Source organism: Chelmon rostratus, chromosome 5 (assembly GCF_017976325.1).
Source record: "Chelmon rostratus isolate fCheRos1 chromosome 5, fCheRos1.pri, whole genome shotgun sequence".
Taxonomy (NCBI): Eukaryota; Metazoa; Chordata; class Actinopteri; order Chaetodontiformes; family Chaetodontidae; genus Chelmon; species Chelmon rostratus.
The window spans coordinates 20,806,950-20,832,524 of NC_055662.1; the positions used below are offsets into that span (position 1 = coordinate 20,806,950).

Consider the following 25,575-nt stretch of genomic DNA (forward strand, 5'->3'; position numbering starts at 1 on the left):
AGATGTCAGAATCCTTTATGTTTTAAGACTGATAAAGAGTTTCTGGTTTTTATAGGCTCTGGCTCTGATAAGAAAATCCCAAGGTGATAAAGCCTGGTTTTCCACAGAGCTGTAAACCTGACCTCAGAACCCATCCAAATGTTAGCCAAAGTCATAGGACCATGAGCATCTTTGAAAATGGCCTTTTATGGTCAGTATGAGAGACAGCTTCTGTCTTTGGTCACTGGGTAGAGCACTTTTGAGAAGCGTGCATTATTCATGCTGCACAAGAGGGTTTGAGGTATTTCACCAAAGGGCAGCAGACAGCCTCAGCTTTTCATGAGCAGCTTTCCTGTCATTGACAGTTAATTTACCTTGATACAATGCATTCTCTAAATGAACACAGGCCTGCTCATTGAACTGATGACTTAGTGATTCAAATTTCTTTCAATCACAAACTAAGGACTAATAGAAGAATGCAATATAAAAGCAATAGCTGAGATCGATGGGAGAGTGTTGTGTTAAGATCAGAGCTGTTTTTCAGCCCTCCTTTTATGAATGTGTTGGTCTGGAACTTTTGCAGTCAGTTAAACAAGAGGTTAGTTTTATATTACTGTACCTGTGATGGGTTTACCTGCTCTGATCTGAACTGAAATCCCTTATGATGCAAGTTGAATTGCCAAAGCTATTCGATCTAACAAAAACACAGATTAAACACCATTTCAGCGTCCTTCTCTCCCCTAGTTTCTCACTGTTCCTCTAATACTTGTGGTCTGACGCTTGCATATTTTTCTCTTCCTCTGTCCCCAATTCACTTCAGATCCATTTTCCTCTCAGCTACTAGAGCATGAGAAATTGGGGCACCAAGACCCATTTCTTCCCAAGGATTCAATAAGCTGAATATTGGCATTTTCCTGTGTTTCTGCACATTCTTCTGACTCACTGCTACATTGTTGAATAGGGAGCTATTAGTGGTCTACTAGGTTAATTTTAAACTATGTGAAGAGAACTTGCATCATAACTGCATAGGATATATGGCATTTTTAACTCTCATCGTGATGCAGGAAGTAGCAGGCTTCCCTGAATGTTATTTTAAATCGAAGTGTAACATTAGCAGTAAACACAAAGTACTTTTCAACCTGCATTCTAAGTCTGTGAAGCTCACATTTTTGATCCTGCATTTGGTTATGTAGAGAACTGTCACCTACATGCAGTATATCATTGTTGCATATATTTAGGTTGGCGATGTATTAGAATCAGTGTAGCAGGCTGTTGCTGTAGCCAGAAGACAGAAACCAGAGCGCAGTGGAAATGAGCCATGAGACTGACAAAAGTGAAAGTGGAGACAGGAGAAACAGGAGACAGAAGTATCGGCCCCGGCAGCATCTGGTCTCTACTTTCCTCGTCACTCTGACATCATCTTGGCAACCAATAAGGAAAGGGCCCTCTGTGTCTCCATGGTAACCCCCCGTTCAAGCAATGATGGCGAGAATAAAGGGGCAGGAAAGGGAATACATTTTGGCCTGAGGCAAAACATTTTTCTTCACAAGTTTTGTAGAGTATAATCCATTTCATTTCTCGTCTTTGACGTAGTTATTCAGAAAAAGTTGCACTGAAAGTTGTTGGAGCGCTAATGAAGATATGTTTTTTTTTTAATGTGAGAAACTTGAAATAAGCGGAATGGACCGGGCAGGATGGTTTCTGTTTACGTCCCCCTTCTAATTTTACATGCATCAACTGTATCAATAGCCACAAAACTGTCACTATTTTTTGAAATGTAAAATAACACGAGGTGTCAAATGTCTGTAGTCTGTAAACTACAAACATTTGACACCTCAGAAGTTTGCTTTCTCTTTCTCTTTGTGAGCTTTATAAGCTGTCACCTTAAATGACTTTAACCTTCAGTTTCCAGATATTAAACTTCATTTTAGATTTAACATATTTTCTTTACTTTTCCTCCAAACTTATTGAAAACTTGTTGATTTTCAGTGAAATCATTTGAATATCTGATACACATGTTTGCATTCTGACATAGACTGATGATGTAGGTGTCATCTCACTGCGATAACAAGCCTCAGCTGCGTCACTGTTGTATTTCATATAGTCAAAACCACTTTGCGCTATTGTGAGAGATTTCTAATAGCAATGATGCTGGAAATCCATTAGTTGTTATTCCTCCAAGCCTTTGTACCAACCTTTTTGTGCTGTCGGTGGTGAATAAGTGCTCAGCAATAGGCTCAACATTAGGAAGAAGGGCTTGATTTGAATCAACATCTTGTTGCTGCCAAAACACTCATAGAGGGACTGATGGAGATGTTTGGGAGAGATTGTCTGAACCTACAAAAGCATTTCCTGCCTTAGGGTCTGTAGGCTACATGAGTTAGCTAATGGGATGGACAAAATGCTGTGGTGGGGATGCTTTCCTTTTCTGTATCTGTGTGAGTTACGTAAGACCACTCTCTGCGCGGTTGATTCAGGCTGTCTGAGCGCTTAGAGAGAATGACAGCGAGGGGAGATCCTCATTTAACCTTGGCACGTAACTGATTAATCCAAGTGTAATTTGCATATAAGGTCATCTAATTTTGGATTTCAAAGTGAAGCGTGGCGTTGATTAGAGATAGAGTTGGTATGTAACAGGCCCGATTTGGAAAACGGTGGGCTTTTTGAGCACCACTGAGGCATGAGAAAACAATGGCTCAGCTTATTAAAGCAGCTTAAAGTTCTCAGCAGTCACTGGGCACCAGATTTATTTATGTAGAATTTTAATTACATGCGGTGAGGGTATCTACTCTAAACTTTGCTTTTTTCCACTGGTTCAAAGCTTCAGATGTGATGAGGTTCACTGATCTGCCTCGGAGTGAGCTCATGTTTGCCATGAGATTTTGGACAGCTATTTTCATGAAACTCAATATTCAATCATGTATATTAGGTAAGTTAGAAAAAAAGCCGATCATTGCGACAGCTATATTTCAGGTGCTGCCTTCTTTTAGAATCATTTGTTCCTCTATGTGACATTTTCAAGGAGTAAATGACTAGTTGTGACATGGTTTAAAGTTGTCTTTTGCCATGAATTTGACGAATGGCTTGCCAAATCCTTATGCCGTCTAAAACTCTCAGTTAATGGATGATTAACAATTTGTTTGACTGGATTTTCTATCTCTTGCTCTGCAGTAATTGTCTTTGCGAAGTTCTGCTTCGCTCACGACGCCATATTCTCCGCTGTGTCTGTGCTCGTCTGTAGTTCTTGTTTGTTCTCTCTCTGTAAACGAGGATCATTTATAGAAGCAGTTCTACTGTAGGAGGAAGAGGACGAGGAGAAGGAGGAGGAACACAATGGAGGAGATGCACACAGGGTGTCGAGTATTTTTAGCTTTTCCCTTGTACTGCGGTGATAAGTTAAGAACAAGGGCAGGTTGTGCATCCCACCTCCTTACCCTGTGGAGGAGCCGGTCCTTAAGGGACAGAAAGAGTGATGGCCTTGTTTTGAGGTGCATCATGGAAACTTACTGTATTTACAGTATGTGGCACAAGATGACGCACCACTATTTATTGTGATTTTCCTAATCACCTGCATTTTACACCATCATCACAACACTCTGCTGGCTAATGACACTGCTAGTGACACTCGTTACTCATGTTGCAGGATTTTTTTAATGGTGCCGTCATCTCTGATCTAATCTTATGAGATCACATAATGTTGCATTTACATCTGTCTGTTTTGTCAGCTCGGCCTCAGTTCAAAGTGAGTCTGTTAGGCAGAATAAATGGTGGATCACTCAAAATGTTTTCCCAGCTTTTGCCCTTTAGTTCTTTGAGTTGTGCATTGTGTGCTACAGCATACAAACCGTCCTGACCACTTTTTAAACATGGAAAAAAAGACGAATGTTTGCCCTGTCCTCCTGTGCTTTATTGAAGTCAAACAAAGCAAAACATGGTCTTTGTCAAATAGCCTCCACCCAGGCTACACCTGTATCCTGTCAAGAAATACTCTAGTTACCATCCCATGGATTGTTGAAAAGGGTCAGAGATTGAAAATATCTTGTATCAAGGGTAAAATGTTTGATGAATACCCTACACATTCACAAATGTGGTATAGATGAAGGTTGAAGCTCCCCAGTTTAACACAGTAATACAGATAGATTTATAGTTGAGGATAAAAGTAGTCAGTCTGGAGGGAAGAACACAGTTCCCATTATTCATTAAACCCTAAAGGGGACAGATTTGGTTGGGGTGTAAATCATTTTTGTATTCAGTAATCTGTGCTGCATAGTTTATATTTATCTCAGTTAAACCCTTGATTAATGATGCTTCAACTTTTGCTCATACTAGATACTCCACAGGACAGAAACTTTGTACAATATGCTGGTTTGAAATATGTTTCATGACCTGTTGAGTCAGTGCAGGTGGATGGTACACTCCCTCGCTCTGGCCACGCAGTGCACACACCCCAGCACGATGATCATTGTCTTAAACCCTTTGACATTTTAACTGGATTGGTTGATAATCCCGTCAACTCAATCAAGGGTTCTTGTCCCAGGCAGAAGCTGTGTTTGCAGTGGTTGTCATAGCTGAAGTTGTCTCTGCAGTGTGAAGGCAACGCTGTGTGAAACTGATCTATGGTATTTTGGGCAGTGCAGGGGCTAACATTTTCCACTTGTATTTTAAAGGGGTCTTGCCTCGGGTCAATCATGAGGGAACCCCTGCTCCCCCTCCCTCCTCCAGCCCCTCTGGGATTCACTACCTCCTCTGTTGCTCTGCCTCAAAGTGGCTCTCTAAAACAGAGCTAAATTTAAAGGAGCACCACCATTGTGGAAAAAGCCTCCTGTGAGTCAACACCTCCCTCACAGCATTCGGCTTTGTGTCAACAGCAGGGCCCAGCTGTTGCTCTCGGTCCTCTGGCCAACCTGTCTGCTGTACTTTTAATCAAAAGCCTTAAGTTGCACCTTCAGACAGGGTTGAAAATGGCACTTTCCATTATTGTGGTTCAGGACGGCCTGGGGTCGCAGGGAAAATGTATTGCAGAGTGAAAGGTACGTTTAATGTTGAGGTGAAAGTGAGAGCCTCTGGTCTGGGAAGGATAATCCAGTCTTTGCTTTGTGGAATAAGCAGGTTTCATCTGTTGAGACACTTATCCCTGTTAAGAGTTGAGCAGATGTGCACATCTCTGAGCGCTTGTTTGTTTATGCCAGCTCTAGGAGTCACACAGATGTAGCTGTGTTTACAAGCCTTATGGCTCTTTATTAAGCGTCGTGTTATCTGGAAGGTTCCACTCGATTGACTCTGATGATAGGTTGTCAGACCTGTGCATCTGAAGAGGCTTTTAGCTGCTGTTTAGTGTTCTTGTTCAATTCAGTTTTGAAATAGATTGAAAAGTGCATTACATGATTTTGAATAACCATACTCTTGCCTGGAGGATTGTTTAGTATCTCTGTTGGCTCATCACACCTTCAGCGAGAGTCACAGATGAGGGAAATGCAGTGTTACACACCTCTGGGTGCGTGGTCTTGCCACAGCTGACCACAAGTTGAACAGGCTAAGAAAGCGGTGGTGGGCAGAGATACAAAACACAGTCCTACTCAAAGCATCTTGTAGTTATCGTGGGCTTCAGTTTTGTCGATACAGGAGCAGGAGCATTGGAGGCTGCTTTGTGATGAGCGCTGTGCAGCGGCGTGTGCTGCTATTGCGTCACTGCCTGGAGGGGGGCAGAGACTGTATTTTTAGAAGGGAATGAGCATATTCTCTGAACAAACAACGTCAAGCACCCTGCTTGCGTATGCTAGGATTATTGTGACCGGGCTATTTTTAAGCTCTGTGTGTGTGTGTGTGTGTGTGTGTGTGTGTGTGTGTGCGTGTGCGTGTGCGTGTGTGCGTGTGAGAGAGTGCTTTTTTCTGGGTCAAGCATGGTGCCAGTACTCTCTCATGGCTGCTGGTGGATCGTGCATTACAGGTCCTATGCTGTGCACAGCATCTGCATCAGTCACAAAAGAGTCAGAGAGACACAGGTTTAAAGCATCAGGGGAATTTTCAGGATAGGTCTGTGTCTGCAATACTGCTGTAAGGGAGACATATGGGTTATATCATTAAAGGAGAGGATATTGCACACTAAATCTCAGCCACACTGAGACACAGTGCATGTGTGTGTGTGTGTGCTGTGTTACAGTTTTATTAAGGTAAAGTATCCACGTCCCAAGCTGACACTGCTAATAAACAGACAAATATGTAACAGACACATTTTTGTGGGAGCCAGTTTGGGTGTGTCTGTATTTGACTGTTGGTCCATTGAGCGTGTGTGTGTGTCTGTGTGTGTGTGTGTGTGTGTGCAAGCTGAAATTTGTTTTATAAAGGGGAAAATTAAGTCAAGTGTTTGATTAAAAAGAGTTTCTAAAATTTATAAATTAATGCAAAAATAGGTCAACAGGAAATAAATCATTATGAAGGAAAAGTGCCAAATATCTGCTGTTTCTGAGGATTTGCTGCCTTTCTCTGAATTATATGCTGTTAAGTGTGAGTGTCTTGCTGTTTGAGCAAAACAACAATATGAATATATGGGACTGAGTGCTGAGAAATTACAATTGGCCTTTTTTTATTCATATGTGACATTTCACCAACCCAAAAATTAACAGATCAATTCTTACTAATGATAATCGTTAGCTGCAGCTCTATCAAATAGTAAAACTGTTATAAACCTGCTTGGCAAGTGGGCACATAACTCACATGCATCAACAACATCATTACAAATCCCTGTGCTGCATCCTCACCCCAGGCTCCTAATATCCTGCTGCATCAAGCAATGCTATGACTGTATGGACTCCCTCTGTTGTGCTGCCAGTTGCTTTTCCTGTCTCTATCGGTTTCTCACGTCCTCACTGTCTTTACATACCTGGTGCCACTTCTTTGTATGTGGGTTTCCAGTTGATGGCAGCTGACCGGACCTTGATTCACACAGTGGAAACTCGGGGGCAGATAACCAGACAGTAAGAGAATCTGTCTTACCATGTCTCACTGAATGACTTCCAAATTGGGCCAGCTGTCACATCCAGAATCGCCGGCCATGAGGAAATTCTCAGAAACACAGAAGTTTGTTGCAGCATCAGTTGCAACCCACATTCAAACTGTTGCCACATTGTTGAACCATGCTTCAAGTAAATCGTGAAGCTGTTTATCATCAGCACTGTCAACAAGGGTGATCGCTGTGACTTTTGCCTCTAAAGCCTGACACTAATATGAAGAGGCCTCTCGGGCTTCTGAGCCGCAGGCTTTTCTCTGGGCCTCTCCAGGCTAGCCTAGTTTTATCCCAGCCTTTCCCAAGAGTGCAGTTATTTTCAGCAATATGTGGTGTTCTGCTCTGATGTGTTCAGTGTGTTGTTCTTGAGTGTAAAACAAATATATATTATGTAAAATGTAAACAAGAAAATGTCACCCTGCTCCCACTCTGTAGTAAGCACCTGCTTCAGGTTGAGAAGTTAGACAGGCTGCATCTTTTTCCTGGCAGTGCTTCAGTGAGCTTATTAGGTGAATGTGTCTTCAGTGGGGAGTTGTGGGGCAAGCACTCAATAGGTGGTGGACCAGAGCCCTTGGCGACACTGGGAGCCTCACCAAAGCTGGCCTTTGTTCAGTGGATAAGTGACGCAGTGGGAATATTAGTGTGATCACACAGAATGGCCGGGTGCCAGGCTGCTGAGGTCCTGTCGCTGCCATAGGTCAGAAAAGAGTGAATATTGGGGTTATGCAATGCTGTGTAGTCACCTTTGGTCAGCCAAATGCAGACAGTGCCAGTACCTTGTTGTTGTCTTCCGTCACAAATATGGTACAGTCCCATCAGCATGTTGACTAAGATCCTGTGCACTGTGTTTTCACCGGCCACATCAGACTAAACTAGCCCTTCATTAACTAGGCTTTGAATCTGTGTTGTTGAATTATTAACAGGTGATGAGCTCTTTTCCAAAACACTACATATCCACTGTATGGAAATGAAAACATTACAAAGGATTCCATCTATTATAATGTTAATTGTTTTCTGCCCCAAGGACTGAAGTCACCAGTTTATCTTTACAAATATTCAGTAATGAGCTTCTTTGTACGTGTCATCACTCATTTAGACAGAAGTGCTTTTTCAACTATCTTTCAACTAACGACCTCTTCAGTTAATGTGTCACCTTAGCTGACAGTCTTTACAGTCAAGATCTTGTTTTGTACTTGCCTGGCTTCGGAGAGCTGTTCTTCCCTTAGCGGTCAAAAGCAGATTTCTGCAACTCACGCCACCCACATGTTGGTTATGTATAGCCCACACCTACCCCTAGCTGGCCAGCAGTTTGAAAACAATGCTTTGTGCGATTCTAAGGCTGCTATTTGTGAAACCTTGATCATGCACAGGGGGCTCTTACAATGTTATGTAATGCTCCCCACTCAACTGTAATCCCTCTTATGCTGAGTGAGCCCCCCATGTGACGATGCTGAAGGGTTGCGAGAAACTGGGTGGCTGTTGGGACCGTCGGCAAGGCACGGATGCTCTCTGTAGGCTCTGGCCACCCCCTCCACACACACACACACTGAGCTGTGGCCTGTGTATAAGAAGAGAAGTTTATCCTGGAAAGTGGCTTATTTGGATCTGAGGCACTGGATGGAGACACAACGCTGATGCTCGTCCGTCGTGCCAAGGCTTGGACCAGACGTACAGTAACTTCACTGAGCGTTTATGTCCTGAATGACACTCCGGATCTCCTCTCCTCTTCGTCTGCGTGTGAGCTGCAAGAATGAGTCTTTGTCCTCGGTTATGTGTAGAGGAATCTCGCAGCTTCTCTAATTAGTCTGCATGCTGTTATCTTTTGCTTGTGTTGAACGTTTTTTGTTGCTGAATGAAGCTGGTTTCTGCTTTTGAGGGATGGGTGTTGATGAAGATCTATTTGAAGAAGCGTTAAGTATTTTTGGAGATCTACCATCAGGGTTAACAGCATATTCTGACTATAACAAACAGTAGTGGTTGGATGCTTGTAGGCTTTTTATCAAATATATTCACACCTTATGTACTTGAAGTTTTTATTTGCTTCTTCTCCCACAGGAACCATCAATGTGGACTTCAGCTGGTGATTTGACAAGTCTGACATAGGAGCCCCCTCTCCCCGAGTCTCTCCTATCCCCTTTCCCCCTCCCTTCCCTCTGTCCCTCCCTCACCCCCTCCCTTGTCATTCTTTTCCCTGATCCCACTTTCCTCCATCTCCAAGATTCACCATGCTTATCAAGGAGTACCGCATCCCCATGCCCATGAGTGTGGAGGAGTACCGCATCGCCCAGCTCTATATGATCCAGGTGAGGTCACAACACCATATTCCCTTCCAAAGTCTCACCCACACACACCTGGCCAGCAACGCCAAGTGATGCAGAGACCAGGGGATGAAAAGAGCAGTCAAAGAGGGGATATATTAACACTGAGGATTTTTCAAAATGGCAATTGCAGTGTGCCCAATTATGAAATGATTGGTCACACGGTGTCTGACGCCGGTGGAGGAATGGAACAAAGAGCGCTTGTGTGCTGATAGATTATCCAATTTAAACTCTCTGAAGCTGGCTGTTTCCACCCGTCATAGGCTGCATGTTTTTATTCAGGAGGAGGGTGGGCGCACCCTGCTCCAACAGCAAACTCTTACTCGCACGTACGGCCACGATAGAGATGGACATGCTGCTTTGTCTGTGTCAGACAGTTTCATTTATCTAACCAGGCCCGTAGCTGGAGGGTCTGTGGAAGAGCTGTAGGGTTTCCAGCTCCAGGCAGAAAAGGTTGATTTATGCAGCTTAAGCTATCCTGTGTGGCAACATTTTTTCTCTTCGTGTGACATGTGTACATGAAGGAGGATTTATTTAATCCAGTGGTAGCGCCAGGTGCATCGTGAGCAGCAGTACACAAAAGAGGCACAGAGAGTGATCACAAGGACTGAGTCTTAGTCTTAGTTAGACGTGTTGACCACATTTATGCATTTAGGTGGATTTTTCTGTGTAAATATTTTATCGTTGAGGCACATGCTGACTAAACATTCAGCTGTTGTGTTGGGATTTGAGCTGCAGGGTTATGTAATATGAATCACAAGTGGTTTTACGTTTGTTGAAGAACAGGTTGAAGTCACAGGCCTGTTTGATCAGTTTGAGGCATTTTGCTGGGATCTTATACTGTGGTGGTAATGGTAATGGTTAATGAAAGTGTGCTTTCCTCAGGAAACATGGGAGGTGTATGAATATTACACTGTAGTGAAATCAGTGGCTCAATCTGGTAAATTTAGTTGGTTTTACATTACCTCTCCTTTACAGCCGTCACAAAGCAAAATATGGGCCCTGAAGTAAGCTTACCTCATGTATATTCACACTTATTTGATTTAGATGATTATACTTGGGAGATGCACTGTTTTGTGAAGCCCTCAGGGAACAGCTTCATTGGAGACACGAAACATTTAGGCCTTAACATTAAGGAAACCCTAGCATGCCTTCAAGCTGTTGACCTTTCCAAAGAGAGGCCTCTCCTACAACTGTTAATCTTGCACCAAAATATAAATGAGTGTCTATGTTGACAAAGTTGTCTGAAATTAATGTCCACCCACTGGAAGAATTCTTCAACACAAGCTACGGCTTTGCTCGCCTGTATCGCCTCTTCTACTACGTACTATGAAAACTGTCTGAAAGTTTTCTGACAGTGCCTGAATATGAACTTGACAGATTAGTTGTAGTAATATTGCATAATTGTAAAGGCATTTCTTTATCCTGTCTGCACAAATAAAAGTAATATTAGATGAGTACAACACAAGTCCAAAAAGACTATGACTCTTCCGTCAACAGCCATGTTGGTTCTTCTGTTGTTTTTCGTCATCTCCTCCCCCCGGTGGACCAAACAGACAGGTATTCCAGTCGAGCTGGACATGCCCCAAAGCAAGCATGCATTTCGAGACAGCACAAACTATTCAGTACACAAAAATTCTTTGACATTTTTGTTGTGTATTGTGGAGAGTTATTAATTATATGAAACACTTAACTTCAGATCCCCTGCGTGGCCTCAATTTGATTGTGTCAGACAGGACATTGTGCAAAGACGTTACACATACACAAGTGGATTTCCACAAAGTCTGAGTAAAAGCAGTTCATATGTGCATTCTCAAGCACGTAAACAAATCAAGAGGAAGAGGAATTCTTACCTTAGTGACCCATAGTTACCTCTCCCCCTGACCTCACGCTCATTGCACAGCCTCGCTGCTGTGAGGCTTCTGTCACGATGGCAACCATGACATCAGCAGCGTGCCGGTGGTCAGGTTTTGTTCGAGAGAGGGAGTGAATGAAAAGAGGAAATGGAGGATAAAAAGAAAGGCTGCGAAAGAGGGAGGGGGTGGAAGAGATTTTGCTGGTGTCTGTTGATACCCTTGCTTCATTGCTGCATGTTACCAGGGCAACTGCAGCATGTAGGCCTGCCTGCCTGCTATCCATCCCTTGTGTAAGCCTCACAGATGAATTCAGGGCCTTAGGACAGCCTGGTCATATCTGCACCTCAGCAGTCAGTCCTTTGCCCTTACAACGCCACCTTCTTATTTTGTAGCTAATTGTAAATTCATTAGCGCTGCATAGGGATTTGCTGTCATGTACGAAGCAAACTCAGAATGTGTGAGAAATTAAATATGAGAGGATCTCACTGTGTCTCATTCATTCGCACACATCCATCATGTTCTGAGTCAGCAACTGGATCCGAGGAGTGAGGCATCTCCAACAGGAAGCACGCCTCACTAACTTGATGACAAGAGGAAAAAACCAGGAGGTGACTCCCATCCTGTCAGAGCAGTCGTTCCTAAACACATACAGTAGGCTTTGATGGTGCTGCCTTTTATTTTGTAAGGTTTTGATGGGGAGAGAGAGAAAGTGCTATATGTGGCAAAGGTTTTAGGGCAATGCTTGAACTCAGAACACAGCGGCACTTTGTCTTTGTGTACTGAGCCAAAAAGGATTTTACAGTAGAATTGTGTGGATGACAGCCCCCCTCCCTTTCCACTAAAGGTAGTCGACACACTTCCAGAGCCTTTGAAAACAATTTCTTCATTACTCTTCCCCCACAGGTGCAGTTTACACCTGTACACAAATTAGCAAAGCACACTGCTGTTTTCATTAACAGTCTAACATTACCTTCAGTGTTAAGTTGAAGCACATTATCTACTCCCTCACTTCCCCTTTTCCCCCTAAAGGAACGGCGGAGCCCTGACCAGCGTTTTGTAATCTTTTCCCCGGTGAACTGGAAATAACCATTCGTTGCTCCAGGTGGGAGAAAAGTGATGCTGGATTTGGCAGGCTGCTGTCAAGGGACAGTGCTAATAGTACTCAAACCTTTTCCCTTCTTCTGAGCAGTCCAGCTGAAATAGTGCTCTGTGTAACTTTTCCTTTACACAACACCTTTCGTATGCGTACTGTACACGTAAACTTGACAAATCCATCAACGTCCTTGTGTACCAGCTGCGTGTACGGCCAGCTTGACGATGCTGTGGCGTCTGCGCTGTGTCTTTGGAGCTGTGTCTGTGGCTGTTGAGAGCAGAGCAGGTGGCTAATGAATGACCTGTCAGAGGTAATGAGGTCCGGAGCGCTGGACGCCTCATGGCTTCCTCCTCCCTAGTCCACTCATTCACTGCTTCGCCTGCATCGCCTCAGCCAACCGGACTGACTGGAGAAATCTGTCTCTCCATTATCCCAGCGCTGCACTAAATACTGCGTTTAACACACTGTGAGGTGTATGTGGAAAGAGTGGACAACGGCTGATAAGGGAAATAGAAAAGATGATGCATCAGGTAGCTCTGACTTTTATGGTCCTTGCTCTTTGCTCCCTGTGTTTTTAATATTGTCAGCACTTGGACTGTGCTGTTTAGGTTTCCTGTTTTACTGATTTCATAACAATGACAAATCTTCCTCTTACCATGACACACATTCCTTTCTTTGAAGCTTTGAGTCACCTAGCTGTATGTCTACTCCACTGCATCTCCAGGCTCCACCCAGCCTGTCTTTGTGCATGGAATGTAAATATGGGAAAGGTGTGGCTCTGTAAGCTGGTTTAGGGCTTCCTCATTTGCAATTCACAGGTGACAAAGCTTCCAGGAAGCGGTTAATTTTGGAGCATGTGCTGTTTCAGTCTACTGACTGTAAGACCTGACTGCGTCCAGCTCTACAGATGCTTATCTGCAAAAAGCACGATGTTTGTTAATTTGTTTCAGTTCCCTCTAAAATGTGTTTCAGATGTAACCCTACCACACTACTTATATGCAAACATGGAATCCTTCAACTTCATTTCATTATTCTTCTTACAGAAAAAGAGCAGAGAAGAGAGCTGTGGTGAAGGTAGTGGGGTGGAGATCCTTGAGAATAAACCCTACACAGATGGACCGGGTGGGGCGGGCCAGTATACCCACAAGGTCTACCACATTGGCATGCACATTCCCAGCTGGTTCCGCTCCATCTTGCCCAAAGCAGCACTGAGGGTTGAAGAGGAGTCCTGGAACGCCTACCCTTACACCCGCACCAGGTGAGGTTGGCTGCTGCAGGAAGGCCACCTCCACACGCCTTCAGAGCAGGAGTGAGAGTGCATTAAACTCTGCCAGAACTGCACAAAATGATAACTTTGTTATTTTAATAGTAGAGATGCTTAGTGCATGGGTGTCTAACTGCTGCAGCTAGCGGGTGTACACACATTTAGAGACAAAAAATTTAACTTCCACCTATTTCGAAGACAGATAATAGTTCAAAGCCTGCATGTATTCAGTGTAATACATATAAAATGCCATGAGTGATGAGTATGATGATGCCTGGTTTGAAGTCCTGCTCGAGCTGCTGTCCCTCAGTAAAAGCTCAGAGAAAATAAAGACCTGAGAGCAAATTGTCAGAATATTACAGAGCAGACCGTCAGATCGGCGTGCGGCCAGCAGCGCTCCTGGGCTGTTAGATGTTGATGGCCACTCATTCTCAGGGTGTCATTGTGTTTGTCTGTGTGATGCCTGACAAACAGAGACGTGGAGGTGCTGAAAAGAGATGTGCCCTTGACTATACTGTCAGGATATTGATAGACTGCAAGTGCCTGTTGACACATCTATTCAACCAGTGACAGCTTTGCTGCAGACGCCTCAGATGCAACAGATGGGCATGGCTCACACGTCTTCTGTTCTCAGCAGTGAGAGGGTGTTGTCACTCTTAATAAAATATTTCTGATCTTGAGTCATTCAGTTCAAAAGCAAGTCTCTTAATGAAGGCGGATGTCAACCCATAGTAAACTCTTGCTTCGTCAGGGCAGTTGTTCTGTTCCATTTTATTTCATTTTGTTGCCTCTTGTCCTTCAGATACACTTGTCCCTTTGTTGAGAAGTTCTCCATTGACATTGAGACCTACTACAAACCCGACACTGGCAACCAAGCAGATGTCTTCAACATGTCTGCAGCAGAGAAGAGGCAGAGAAGTATTGGTGAGACAGTTTGGTATTAATCCTGAAACATTTCAACAACATAAAAAGACAACAAAAGATATTAATTGGTGGGTATCAGGCTACCACAAGTCCACCACATAGCATTAGGGCTACAACTACGATTATTTTCATTGTCCATTAATCTGACGGTTATATTCTCAATGAGTAGATTAGTTGTTTGGTCTATAAAATCAGTGTTTCTCAAAGCAAAAGATGACATCCTCAGATGTCTTGTGTTGTCCACAACCCAAAGATATTCAGTTTACTGTCATAGTGGAGCAAAGAAACTAGAAAATATTCACATTCGAGGAGCTTGAATCAGGGATTTTTGACTTTTTTTTCTTGAAAATTTCCTCAAACCAATTCATTGAATAGCAAAATCGTTAATTTAATAGTTGACAACTAATCGATTAATTGTTTAATCGTTGCAGCTCTACATAGCATACATGCTCATATTTTGAGATTGCAAATTATCTGCTGTATGTAGCCATATAAGAGAATACAGCAAGCGCTGACCTTTTTTCCCCCATAGTTATTAAGTTGATGGAATTAGTAGGTTTAGTCTGATGGTCTCTTGATGTCTCTCCTCCTGTGTCTCAAACATAAGGAGTGGGTGAGGCCCACTTGTGGCAATTTAGTGGTACTGCATATGTTTTTTATCTGTTAGCGTGTCTGCTGAATATGAAGCTTCACAGAAATAAATGGTTTGAGGGCAAGCAGTGACCCAGTTACAACTTTGAATGTAATAATTTGAATCAATGACTTATTCTTGTCAATTTCAAGCCATTCAAGTTCTACTACTTCACCCACATAAGTACACATCATGACATGATATTAAAGACAGAGTATGTTACATTATTTACGGAGTTCATTGAAAACACCTGGCTCTTACTCATTACTTTCTGGATTTGGCAGACCCAATTGACATAGTGACAGATCCCATCCCCCCTCATGAGTACAAAGCAGAGGAGGACACACGACTCTACAAGTCAGTCAAGACCCAGAGGGGTCCTTTGCAAGATGACTGGATAGAAGAGTACAACAATAACCCAGGAAAGACCCCCATCATGTGTGCCTACAAACTGTGCAAGGTGGAGTTTCGCTACTGGGGCATGCAATCGAAGATTGAACGCTTCATCCATGATGTTGGTGAGTATGCTGTCACAGATGTTACAGTCTTTCATGTAGTGTAGTAGTTTTACTAACAGGGTAACAGTAATGTTATTTTTCCATCGTCTCTTCCCTAGGACTGAGAAAGGTGATGGTGCGTGCCCACCGGCAGGCCTGGTGCTGGCAGGATGAGTGGTACGGTCTGACCATGGAGGACATCCGGCAGCTGGAACTTGAAACCCAGCTGGCCCTGGCCACAAAGATGGCCCAATTCAGTCAGGCAGAGGAGGCCACAGAGGCCAACGGAGGGGCTTCGTCTCCGGACAAAGACCAGGAGGTTAAAGAGGCGATCAGCTCCATTGAAGCTGAAGAGGTGGTCGTCAGCCCCGGAGGAGAGACTCTCCAGCCACGAGGTGTACTCACCAAGCAGTGGTCTACTTCATCCCGATCCTCTCGCTCATCCAAGAGAGGAGGTGAGGAGCATGCCATCTTCACCTCTTCATCTCTGTCACCTCTGTGTATGATAGTGTGTGAGACTGACATTCATTTTGTATTTACATTACTCTCCCCTATGCAATTTTTCAGCCTCTTTTATTGGAGCTCTGCACTGTCCTGAGCCATTCTCTTTCCTTCACACATTATCACATCTATATTTACACCTCATCATGCTTAAAGCCTTGTTTTTTCAGTCTGCCACCTCACTCCTTTCCGCCTTAAAGGTTGAGGTATACTATCAACAAAGTCAAACTGCTCCGAGAGTAAACACAGCCAGTTGTGATATTTGAGACGTGTCCACACTGGAAGCTAGTATGTGAAGAATTTAACGAGGGCGAGCTTGTGCAAAGCCAAAGTAACACTTTCCTCTTCTTCATCTTCTTCTCATCTTCATATTTTTTTTTGTTTCATATGTAGTATAAAGTGATAATCCTTCCAAAATGAGTCTTTTGAGTTTCACCCACTCAGCCTTATGTAAACTTGAAAGTTGGCTGCTAAAGGTTATTAGCTTGCTTTTGCGGAATGAACTGCAGCTGTGGTTGAATTAATGTGGGTTACAGTAGATTCCTATCATGACAAAATATTTAAGGGGGCAAAAAAGAAGAAAACCGTGGAAACCACTTCTGTGTTAAAATTAGTGCTGCAGTCCATCTGTATGCTGGGTTTGCTGAAGTATGGCTAAATCCACTGCCTCATGTCACAAAACTCTGCAGCCCCACAGCAAGTGCTGTAATGGCTATATTAAAAAACTACACACACTGAAAGTTGCTCCAGCTGAATCAGAGTCTGCTAAAGAGCTGTGAGCTGAGGTTGTTGAATAGGTGCTAATAAAGCCAAACACCTCGGGAGCAGCTTTTTAGTATGCAGACTCTGCTTTTGTACCACACTTTGCTTTTCTGTCCAGCGCCTGATGTTAATTAGAATGTTTTTACTCTACTTGACTATTTTTACTCACGCCCCCACATTTGCTGTACGATCAAACTTACCTCGCCTCTCCCCTACAACTTGAAGGATCTCACCTGGGTTATTCTTAGCAGCAGCTTTGACATCATGCACCACATGTCCGAACACACCCATCTTCGGTGTCACCCCTGCCTCAACGCGACGTTCACTGTAGCTGCCACCTGGACCCTGATTCTCATCCAGCGTGCCTTGTTTCACCCCTGTAACTCCCCCCTGTGGTTCTCTCCTGGGCTATTTTTAGCAGCAGTGCTGACATCACAGACCAGACAGAGGCTGACGCTCTTCACAGTGACCCTCCCCTCCACCACTGCTGTTTCCTTCTGTACGCTGACAGCTACAGCTGTGCACCCTTCTCACCAGCCTGCCCCTTAGAGCGACGGCCCCCTCTCTTCCGCCGCACTAATGATATATGAGGCATAGACTGAAGGCACGTGATAGACAAGGCCTGCTTTTAGTATCGCCATTTTCCTCAGCTGACATTTGGTAGTCTGTGTGCACGTTGCTTGTCCGTATTACATTGGGCCTCACTTTTTCACACACCCCCCCCCTGACCACCAAGCACTCCATCTGTGATGAAGTAATGCACCACAGAGACCGTTCCATGTTTATATAACACTGTGTGTGTGTGTGTGGGCTGGGGGAGATTGTGCAATATTTCTTTGTCATAGAGTGTGTGCGCGTGTGCGTGCGTGTGCGTGCGCGCGCGTGTATGTCAAAAAGGGAAAGAGAGAGGCTGAAACACATGTCCAAAAATAACAATGAATTTTTTGTTCCTGTGCGGTCTTTCAGTCAGCCCATCACGTCACAGCATCTCAGAGTGGAGGATGCAGAGCATAGCGCGAGACTCAGACGACAGCTCGGACGAGGAGTTCTTCGACGCTCATGGTAACCTCAGTTTGGATTTTTTGGATTGGAGTCGACAGCTAAATAAATAAATGTGTTTATTGTGTTCAGTTTTGCGAGAACCTGCTTGCTTCCTTCTTCCCTGACTCTACGTGCATCTCTCTAACCACAGATCAGTTCTTAAGCTTCCCAGATACCCAGCATGCTTTGGGGCTGCAGTTGAAATAGGTGGGTGTGGTGCGACACCCATGCTCTCTCTGCTGGATGAGTTTGGCTGCGGACACAGTGTCACCCTGACGACCAGTTCAAAAATCACATTCGTCTCACCCCCGCCCGCCCCCCTCACCAACACATTCCAGTTTCTGCATCATTGTTTACACAAACACACACACACACACTATTCTTTGCCATTTATGATATGTCCAAGCAATAAATTAATAAATGAACCCCCCTCAAATAATTCATCAGTGTTTGTATGGTTAAATTGTTTCATAACATTTTGTCATGATGATCAAACAAGAATAAAGTCCTGCTGTCATTTATTATATTGATACTAATTTAGCTGCACTCATTAGTCTTTCCACCTGTTTCGAGTTGAAAAAACCTTGCTCATGCCTTTTTGAGTAACTGGAAATCATAAAACTAAATTGTGTTGACATCCGATAATTTATTATGTGTTGCTGTATTCATGTGCGTATGGATTAATTATTGCATGATGGGTGCCTGAAGTGAATGCACATTTCATTAAATGTACTGATTAGACTTATGAATACACGGACATAAATTACATTCTGTCTCAATGACAGTTAATGCAGCAATTACAGATGTGCCCATGTCAGTATATTTATGATTTAGAGATGTTCTTACACTGCAGAGGCGACCTTATGCACTTATTTGACTTTGCTAAATAAATGAGGTTGGTGCATTGACATGTACCTGAGATACAGTGCATTTGAACATGAGTGTGTGCTTTGGTGCCTGGATGAATCACATGATGGTGGTACACAAATTAAATTTGGAAACGGACTGACTTGGCTCAGATCGCCTCTTATATTAGATTTCCATCTTTAAAGTTAGTAGTCGTGGTCCTCTTGCAATCATCATGGATTACAAACACTTGAGATGCATGTCCGTGCTTGTTTTTAACTGTCATGTTGCCCTTTTCTGTGTGGCAGAGAAATATTTTTTCAAATAACTAAAGGAAAGCTTAAGGAGGAGAAGGAGAACTCTGGTTTAACATGGTTTATTAATTAGGGTTTTTAATCTAAGAATGACGAGACACACTTCATTTGAAAAGCTAGTATTGCTGTACTTATTCTTCAAAAGCTATAATAAAACTAATGCATCTGCTCCAATTACAAATTTCTATAACTGAACTACTACACAACTTGCAAATGAAGCTGCAATAAAATGTTATTTATTTATTTGAATCTGGTCAAATCTATTGATGAAATAAAAATACCTCTTTACCTACACACCTTGATTTTTACACAGCTTAAGACTGTATTGTTATACATGTTTATAAATGAAAGAACTTGAACCACCTGGGAAAATAACCTAAAAAGCAATGAAGGAAAACGTCACTTGATGTTGATGTGTGCAGGACACATCATTCCTTAGAAACCCATGCTAGTCATGACAGAAGCTGTTTCTTTGGGTGTTGAAAAGGGTCATACACTGGTGCTCGTGCATCTGAGAAACTGGCTGCAGCCTAGTATTTGCTTGCAAAACAAGTCACATTGAAATAAAATCACTATCATGTCTTCAGAAAAGTCATGTTATCTATTTGTAGTGTAGCTACTGTGGAAGTAAATCAGATTGTGGGACATTTATTACTTTGAATTTTAGATGTGGTTTTCAGTTTGCTAACAGTCCAAAGTGAACAGGAGGCTGCTGCCTGTTTCTCAGAAAATAAGATACTGGCAGTGTATCAAAAATGTCCCTGTGGAGAATTATGGGATAAAACAGGATTTTCTCTTTTAGCTCCTGAACCTGCCTTTTTAAGTAGCAGATTAATGTCAGTGGATGGATAACGCAGTCCATCAATATGTGTATATAAATACATAAGAAACATACTGGTTTAAACCTCCTCTCAGTAGGTAATGGTTGAAAAATAAATAGTATTTTTTTTTCTTTTTTGAAAATCACTGTGCTAATAAAACCACACACAAAGGTTATACTTCAAACATGAATACACCCAGCATAACATGCATTTGATGGCCACCAAGTGAGTGATGCTTTACATCAAGTACTTATTGATTCTATTTAGTGATTTATTTGACAGTATGTTGTGGAAAAGTTGACAACATTCCTTTATATTGGGTCAGCTGTTCTATTATATAACTGAATAAGCAAATGTAATTTGTGCAACATTGTTAAACACTATAAAGTGATTATATTGTTGATGTAATGACAAATTTGTGAACCCTGAATGGCACATATGCTATAGTTGAACATGATTTATGTTGTGTCGCCCCTGCAGAGGATCTCTCAGACAGCGAGGATGTCCTTCCAAAGGAAATCGCCAAGTGGAACTCCAACGACCTCATGGACAAGATTGAAGCTGTAGACACAGAGGAAACTCCTGGTATGACGAAGACCGTGAACACTTCATCCTCACACTCGCTCTGCCTCAGTGCCTGATGTTAAGAATGTGTGTGTGTGTTTGCAGGTGAGCTGTTCAAGGAAATGACAGTGGATTATGAAAGAGCAGCCAGTGAGGAAAGACTAGATGAGGTATGTGTGTCTAACAGTGAGTGTGTATCTACTAAACACAACCCTAACCAGCCTTCTCTGATGCAGAACCATGTCTGAAATAAATCTCTGGAAAATGCCCATCAGGACCCAAAAGCTTCTGTTAAACTTGATTTCATTTTAATAAACACACTTTGCATCAGGTTGTACAGGAAGATAAGAGGAGGGATGTTTGTCCCTGAGCCTCTGTGTCCTCTTGTGTTCAGATGCGTGGCTCTGTTAGCAGCCAAGCCGATAGCTCTCCCATTCCTACCATCACGGTAACAAGGCACCAGTCAGTAAGTAAACATGTCGGCCCCAGAGCAGTGTGGGCTACAGTAGCGCTACAGTAGCTCCACAGAGACCACCCAGTACTGACTGCCCCTGCCCTTTCTTCCCGCTGTTGCCCAAACCCAAATCCATGTGTACACCTCAACCCCACCGCCCTCTGTTCAACTCCCGTGTACTTGCAGCTGTGGTGTTGAGTGGACATGTAGTGCTTTTCTGAAAGTGTAAAACAAAACTGCACATTATGTTGTTCGATTTAATGTGAGTCGTCATCAGGAAGCATTGTCGTCGTTTTGCTGTTGGTTGAACAGTTGTTCAGGTGGAGTGTAGGTTGGCTTTGTTCTGTTTCCCTTCATGGTTCTCCGCCCCTCTCTGGTTGTGAAAAGAAGTTTGTACAAACATTTTGTTGTGTGGTCTATGTGCGAAGAGACGGACAAAGATATGACTCACAAATCTGTCAAATACATATAATTTGATGCACGTAGCTAAACCATTTATCTGTGAGTTTTCCCACTCAGTAAGCATGTTGATTGTCATGTTGATAATACTGATGTTTTCATGAGTAAAGCTGTCATTTATTGAACACACTCCAAGAGCTGTTCCTCGTCACCCCCATCCACCACCCTGTTTCTAATCTGCTGCTCTCAGGAGAGCTCGTCCCAGCAGTGTCTGCAGCCCTCCAAGATTCATGTGCTGATCTTGGTTCTGCACGGAGGGAACATCCTGGACACAGGCGGAGGGGACCAGAACAGCAAGCAGGCCGACGTCAACACGATTAGTACGGCTTTTGACACAGTCATGCGTGTTCATTACCCTGCTGCGCTGGGACGCATCGCCATCCGCCTGGTGCCCTGCCCTGCCATCTGTGCCGAGGCCTTCTCCCTGGTGTCCAAGTAAGAGGACACACATGCACTCATTTTTCTGCAGGCTGCAAGCATTGTGGGTAATGATTTAAGGTTTCTGTTTATTGACTGCTATTGCTGTTTGCTTTTGATGGAAAAAGTCCAGGTGCAGCTCATGACCGTCGCCCCCTCTTCTTGTGTTTATTTCTTCACACTCCTCTGTGGACTGCCTTGATGTTTAAAATATGTTCAGAATTAAATTTTTGTCTTTTGCGCAGCCTGAGCCCATACAGCTACGATGAGGGTTGTCTGTCCAGCAGCCAGGACCACATTCCCCTAGCAGCCCTCCCCCTCCTGGCCACCTCTGCTCCACAGTACCAGGAGGCCATGGCCACCGTCATTGTCAGAGCCAACCAAGTGTACGCAGATTTCATAAAGTCTCTGGACGGGGCAGCCTTCTCCGGCCAGGTTAGTTACTGTCCTGTGAAGATATCAGTACTGTTGAATTTATTAGATACCAACAGTTTTGAGTTGTTCTCTTTTGATGTTTTGTTATTCTCAAAGATATATGTACATCACCACAGTATCACAGCTATTCTTAGTCTTCACTTTGTATGGATTATTGCCTTTTATAGCTAAACATTAAAACACCTTACTGTTTGATTTTTCACATCACAATATGCACACATATAGCTGATTTTTTTCTTATTTTAACATTATTTTTACTTCTTGGAAAACATCTTTATTATTCTCACTTTTTTTATTGAATTGAACTGTGTTGGAGCAGGTGTATAGATGCTTTAAGTAAACCTTAAGGTATGCATGTATCAAGTATGATAATGACTACATCTGACCCTTGTGCACTCCAGGTATGCCTCATTGGGGACTGTGTGGGAGGAATCTTGGGATTTGATGCACTGTGCAGTAGTAATCAGACAGTTAATGAAAGCCAGAACAGCAGCCGCAGAGGCAGTGTCGTCAGTGTACAGGTAAGAGACAAAAAATCATAAAAGAACCTATAAATGGCTTACTATTTCTCGTACCTCCGACACTGACATTGTTCTGACACCTGCATCAAACATATAATTATGTTAGAAATTCAGTAAGCTTCCAAGTTCCTTCTGAAAATGCCCAACAACTGTTCCATCGTTGTCCTCAATTCACCGCCCCAGGACCAGGACCTCCTCTCTCCTGGCATCATAGTCAACAGCGGGCACGGATCGGCCTCTCCGACCCTGGAGGGCAGCCGCCACCTCAGCCGCAGTAACATCGACATCCCTCGTGCCGGTGCAGCTGACGACACCAAGAGACAACTGCCGCGCAAGAGAAGCGACTCCTCCACCTACGAACTGGACACAATAAAGCAACACCAGGCCTTCCTGTCCAGGTGTGTTGAGTGGGGGACGACAGAAATCCTTACCTGGGAGACAAAATTAAGCCAGCCCTTGCTTTATGTATTTTTAGTTCTCCACGAGGAAATGACTTTGTGGTGTCCTTCCAGCTTACACTCCAGTGTCTTGCGGAATGACGCAGCCTCGCGCAGGTCGAGCAGCAGCACGATGCTGGATGGAGGCTCCCTGGGGAAGTTTGACTTTGAGGTGTCCGACTTTTTCCTGTTTGGCTCCCCACTGGGCCTGGTACTCGCTCTGAGAAAGACTGTCATTCCTATGCTGGATGGTAAGCTTGTTTGGACTGCAGTGCTTGTTAAAATGTTATCAGTGATTACATTGTATATGTTGCATATAACATATTATGATAATATATTTCTTTCTGTCTGCAAAAGTGCAAAAAGCTTACTTGAGATGCGCCTATTCGCATCGAGGGAATACCTACAAAATTCTTTTTCATCATAAAAATGTTAATTGTGTGTCTGCTTGTCATTACCAAGACTTAAAAATATAAGACATCTTAAAAAAGGTTCTCATGGAAAGGATCCAAAAACCTTTTTTCCCTCCTCCTCTCTCATGTCTTTGGTTTAATTTCTCCCCCTAGTGGCCCAGCTGCGGCCTGCCTGTCAGCAAGTCTATAACCTGTTCCACCCAGCCGATCCCTCTGCCTCCCGCCTGGAGCCTCTACTGGAGAGGAAATTTCACCTCCTGCCTCCCTTCAACGTGCCCCGTTACCAACGCTTTCCCCTGGGAGATGGAAACTCTGCCCTACTGGGTGAGCCCTCTGCACCGATGATTTATAAAAGCTTCATTTATATCGATTCAGTAAATATCCCATCATGAATTACAGTTTAGAGTAATTAATGTAGTTCTGACTTGGATTCACTTGCACACGTATAAATGTAAAATTCCCTGTAATAAACATGACTGCTGTCCAGTTTCCGAAGGATGCATGCCATAGACAACACATGCCTTAAATACATCTTAGCACCACACTGTGAGTTCCTTTACATGCAGAGTAAACATTGTCTCAAGAAAAATGAAACATTTTTCTACTGTTTATGCTTCAACATCTTTTGTGAAGCATTTTATTCATCTAAATGTGGTCATAGTCCTGCCGGTGGTTTCTGTTTGGACTGGTCATTATAGTGGAGTAACCCTATCTGTCTATGGTTCCCCCTGCAAAAAAATCAATAAAAAAATTAGAAACATGAGAAATGAGTAACTAATGAGCAAAGGATTTAAAGGCATTCCTTACAGCATTGAACCAGGAGCCAGGGCTTATTAAGGAGCGACATCAGGGTCAATAAGATGTATAAGCATTACGATATTTCTTTAGGACTTCAGATTAGGGTTTTGTTGTGTCAAAGTCCCCAAAATGATAGCTTGTGTAACCATTTTTTGAAATTTTCAGTACATATAAATCATTTCAATACTGCAGATACTTGCAGATTCTAGGGCATTAACAGTCTTAGGTTAGTGCTTTGTGACGATATATGTCTGACCAGCAGTTGAGATTCAAAAGACGTGGGCTTGACTAAGGGCTTGGCTCTGCTTTCTTGTCTCATGTTCAGTTGTTCTTGCTTCATATGTTTTTGTGTCTTCCTTGTCCTCTTTCTTTCTTCCTCTCTCGGCCTCCTGTCCCCATATCTGCGTATGTGGCTCTCTACCTCCAAACCCCCTCCCTCGACCTCTGCCCCTTCTGCCCCCCCCCCACCTCCTTCTGTAGTGGAGACAGTCCAGAGCAACGCTCAGCTGCTACTTGACAGCGGGACTCCCCTGTCCTTTCGCTGTCAGGAGACCATCAGTGAGACCTGCATCCCTGTGCCTGTGCTAAACTGGCAGGAGGGCTCCCTCAAAGCCACACCCACCACTATGGAGTGTGTGTAGCCTTTCCCATCTGTCCTCACCCCCATTCACTGTGTTTCTTTTGTCTGTTTGTTCCGTCTTTATTGCTGTCACGTCCAAGATGCTCAGATTTATACCTACCATGTGTCCTTTCTGAGTATTCCCATCGCTCTACTAGTAAAGAGCTACAGTCATGTTTCTGATCAATCCAGACAAACGTTCACTGATAGACCAGGATATATGCTACTGATGTACCTTACCTTTTAGCAGCTACTCTTGTATCTAAATGACTTCCCATAAACAGTCTAATTTCCTGGTTGAATTCTTGGTTTCTTAACAATTTCTGTTTAGAAGAAGAAATAAAACAATTGTTACAACCTGCCATGGAAATACTTTGGGAAATCTGATAAGCATCTCATGTGGTGTTACATTTTGTCATTGCCATCACATATTCATGTCACGTTCAGCATTTGGAGGACATTTTTGTGTGTGCTATGGTTTTTAATAATTGTGTTTGCATCCTCTCCATAATGTCAGATTATTGTTGTCTGCTGAGGGTATTTCAGGGACGTTTTGATGTGAAGGTTGTGCTGCTTGTGTTGTTGTGTTTGCATAGTGTGCTGTACGT

General features: G+C 43.3%; 1 protein-coding gene across 5 annotated transcripts in view; it reads left to right on the plus strand.

Moving 5' to 3' along the window:
• Positions 1–25,575, plus strand: part of LOC121606617 (membrane-associated phosphatidylinositol transfer protein 2-like) — a 45,324-nt gene that overhangs the window by 9,508 nt on the left and 10,241 nt on the right. For 2 of the 5 annotated variants that reach the window (XM_041937048.1, XM_041937051.1), the window contains exons 2-16: positions 9,038–9,285; positions 13,293–13,507; positions 14,316–14,437; positions 15,353–15,586; positions 15,685–16,020; positions 17,795–17,890; positions 20,331–20,435; positions 20,520–20,584; positions 21,518–21,762; positions 21,990–22,179; positions 22,581–22,700; positions 22,884–23,098; positions 23,213–23,388; positions 23,704–23,874; positions 24,829–24,981. In XM_041937048.1, coding sequence (XP_041792982.1) covers positions 9,208–9,285; positions 13,293–13,507; positions 14,316–14,437; positions 15,353–15,586; positions 15,685–16,020; positions 17,795–17,890; positions 20,331–20,435; positions 20,520–20,584; positions 21,518–21,762; positions 21,990–22,179; positions 22,581–22,700; positions 22,884–23,098; positions 23,213–23,388; positions 23,704–23,874; positions 24,829–24,981 — 2,521 coding nt within the window. In that variant the 5' untranslated portion in view covers positions 9,038–9,207. Of the gene's footprint in view, positions 1–8,609; positions 8,720–9,037; positions 9,286–13,292; positions 13,508–14,315; positions 14,438–15,352; positions 15,587–15,684; positions 16,021–17,794; positions 17,891–20,330; positions 20,436–20,519; positions 20,585–21,517; positions 21,763–21,989; positions 22,180–22,580; positions 22,701–22,883; positions 23,099–23,212; positions 23,389–23,703; positions 23,875–24,828; positions 24,982–25,575 lie in introns of those variants that run through there. The other 3 variants (XM_041937050.1, XM_041937054.1, XM_041937049.1) reach the window with 2 other exon arrangements.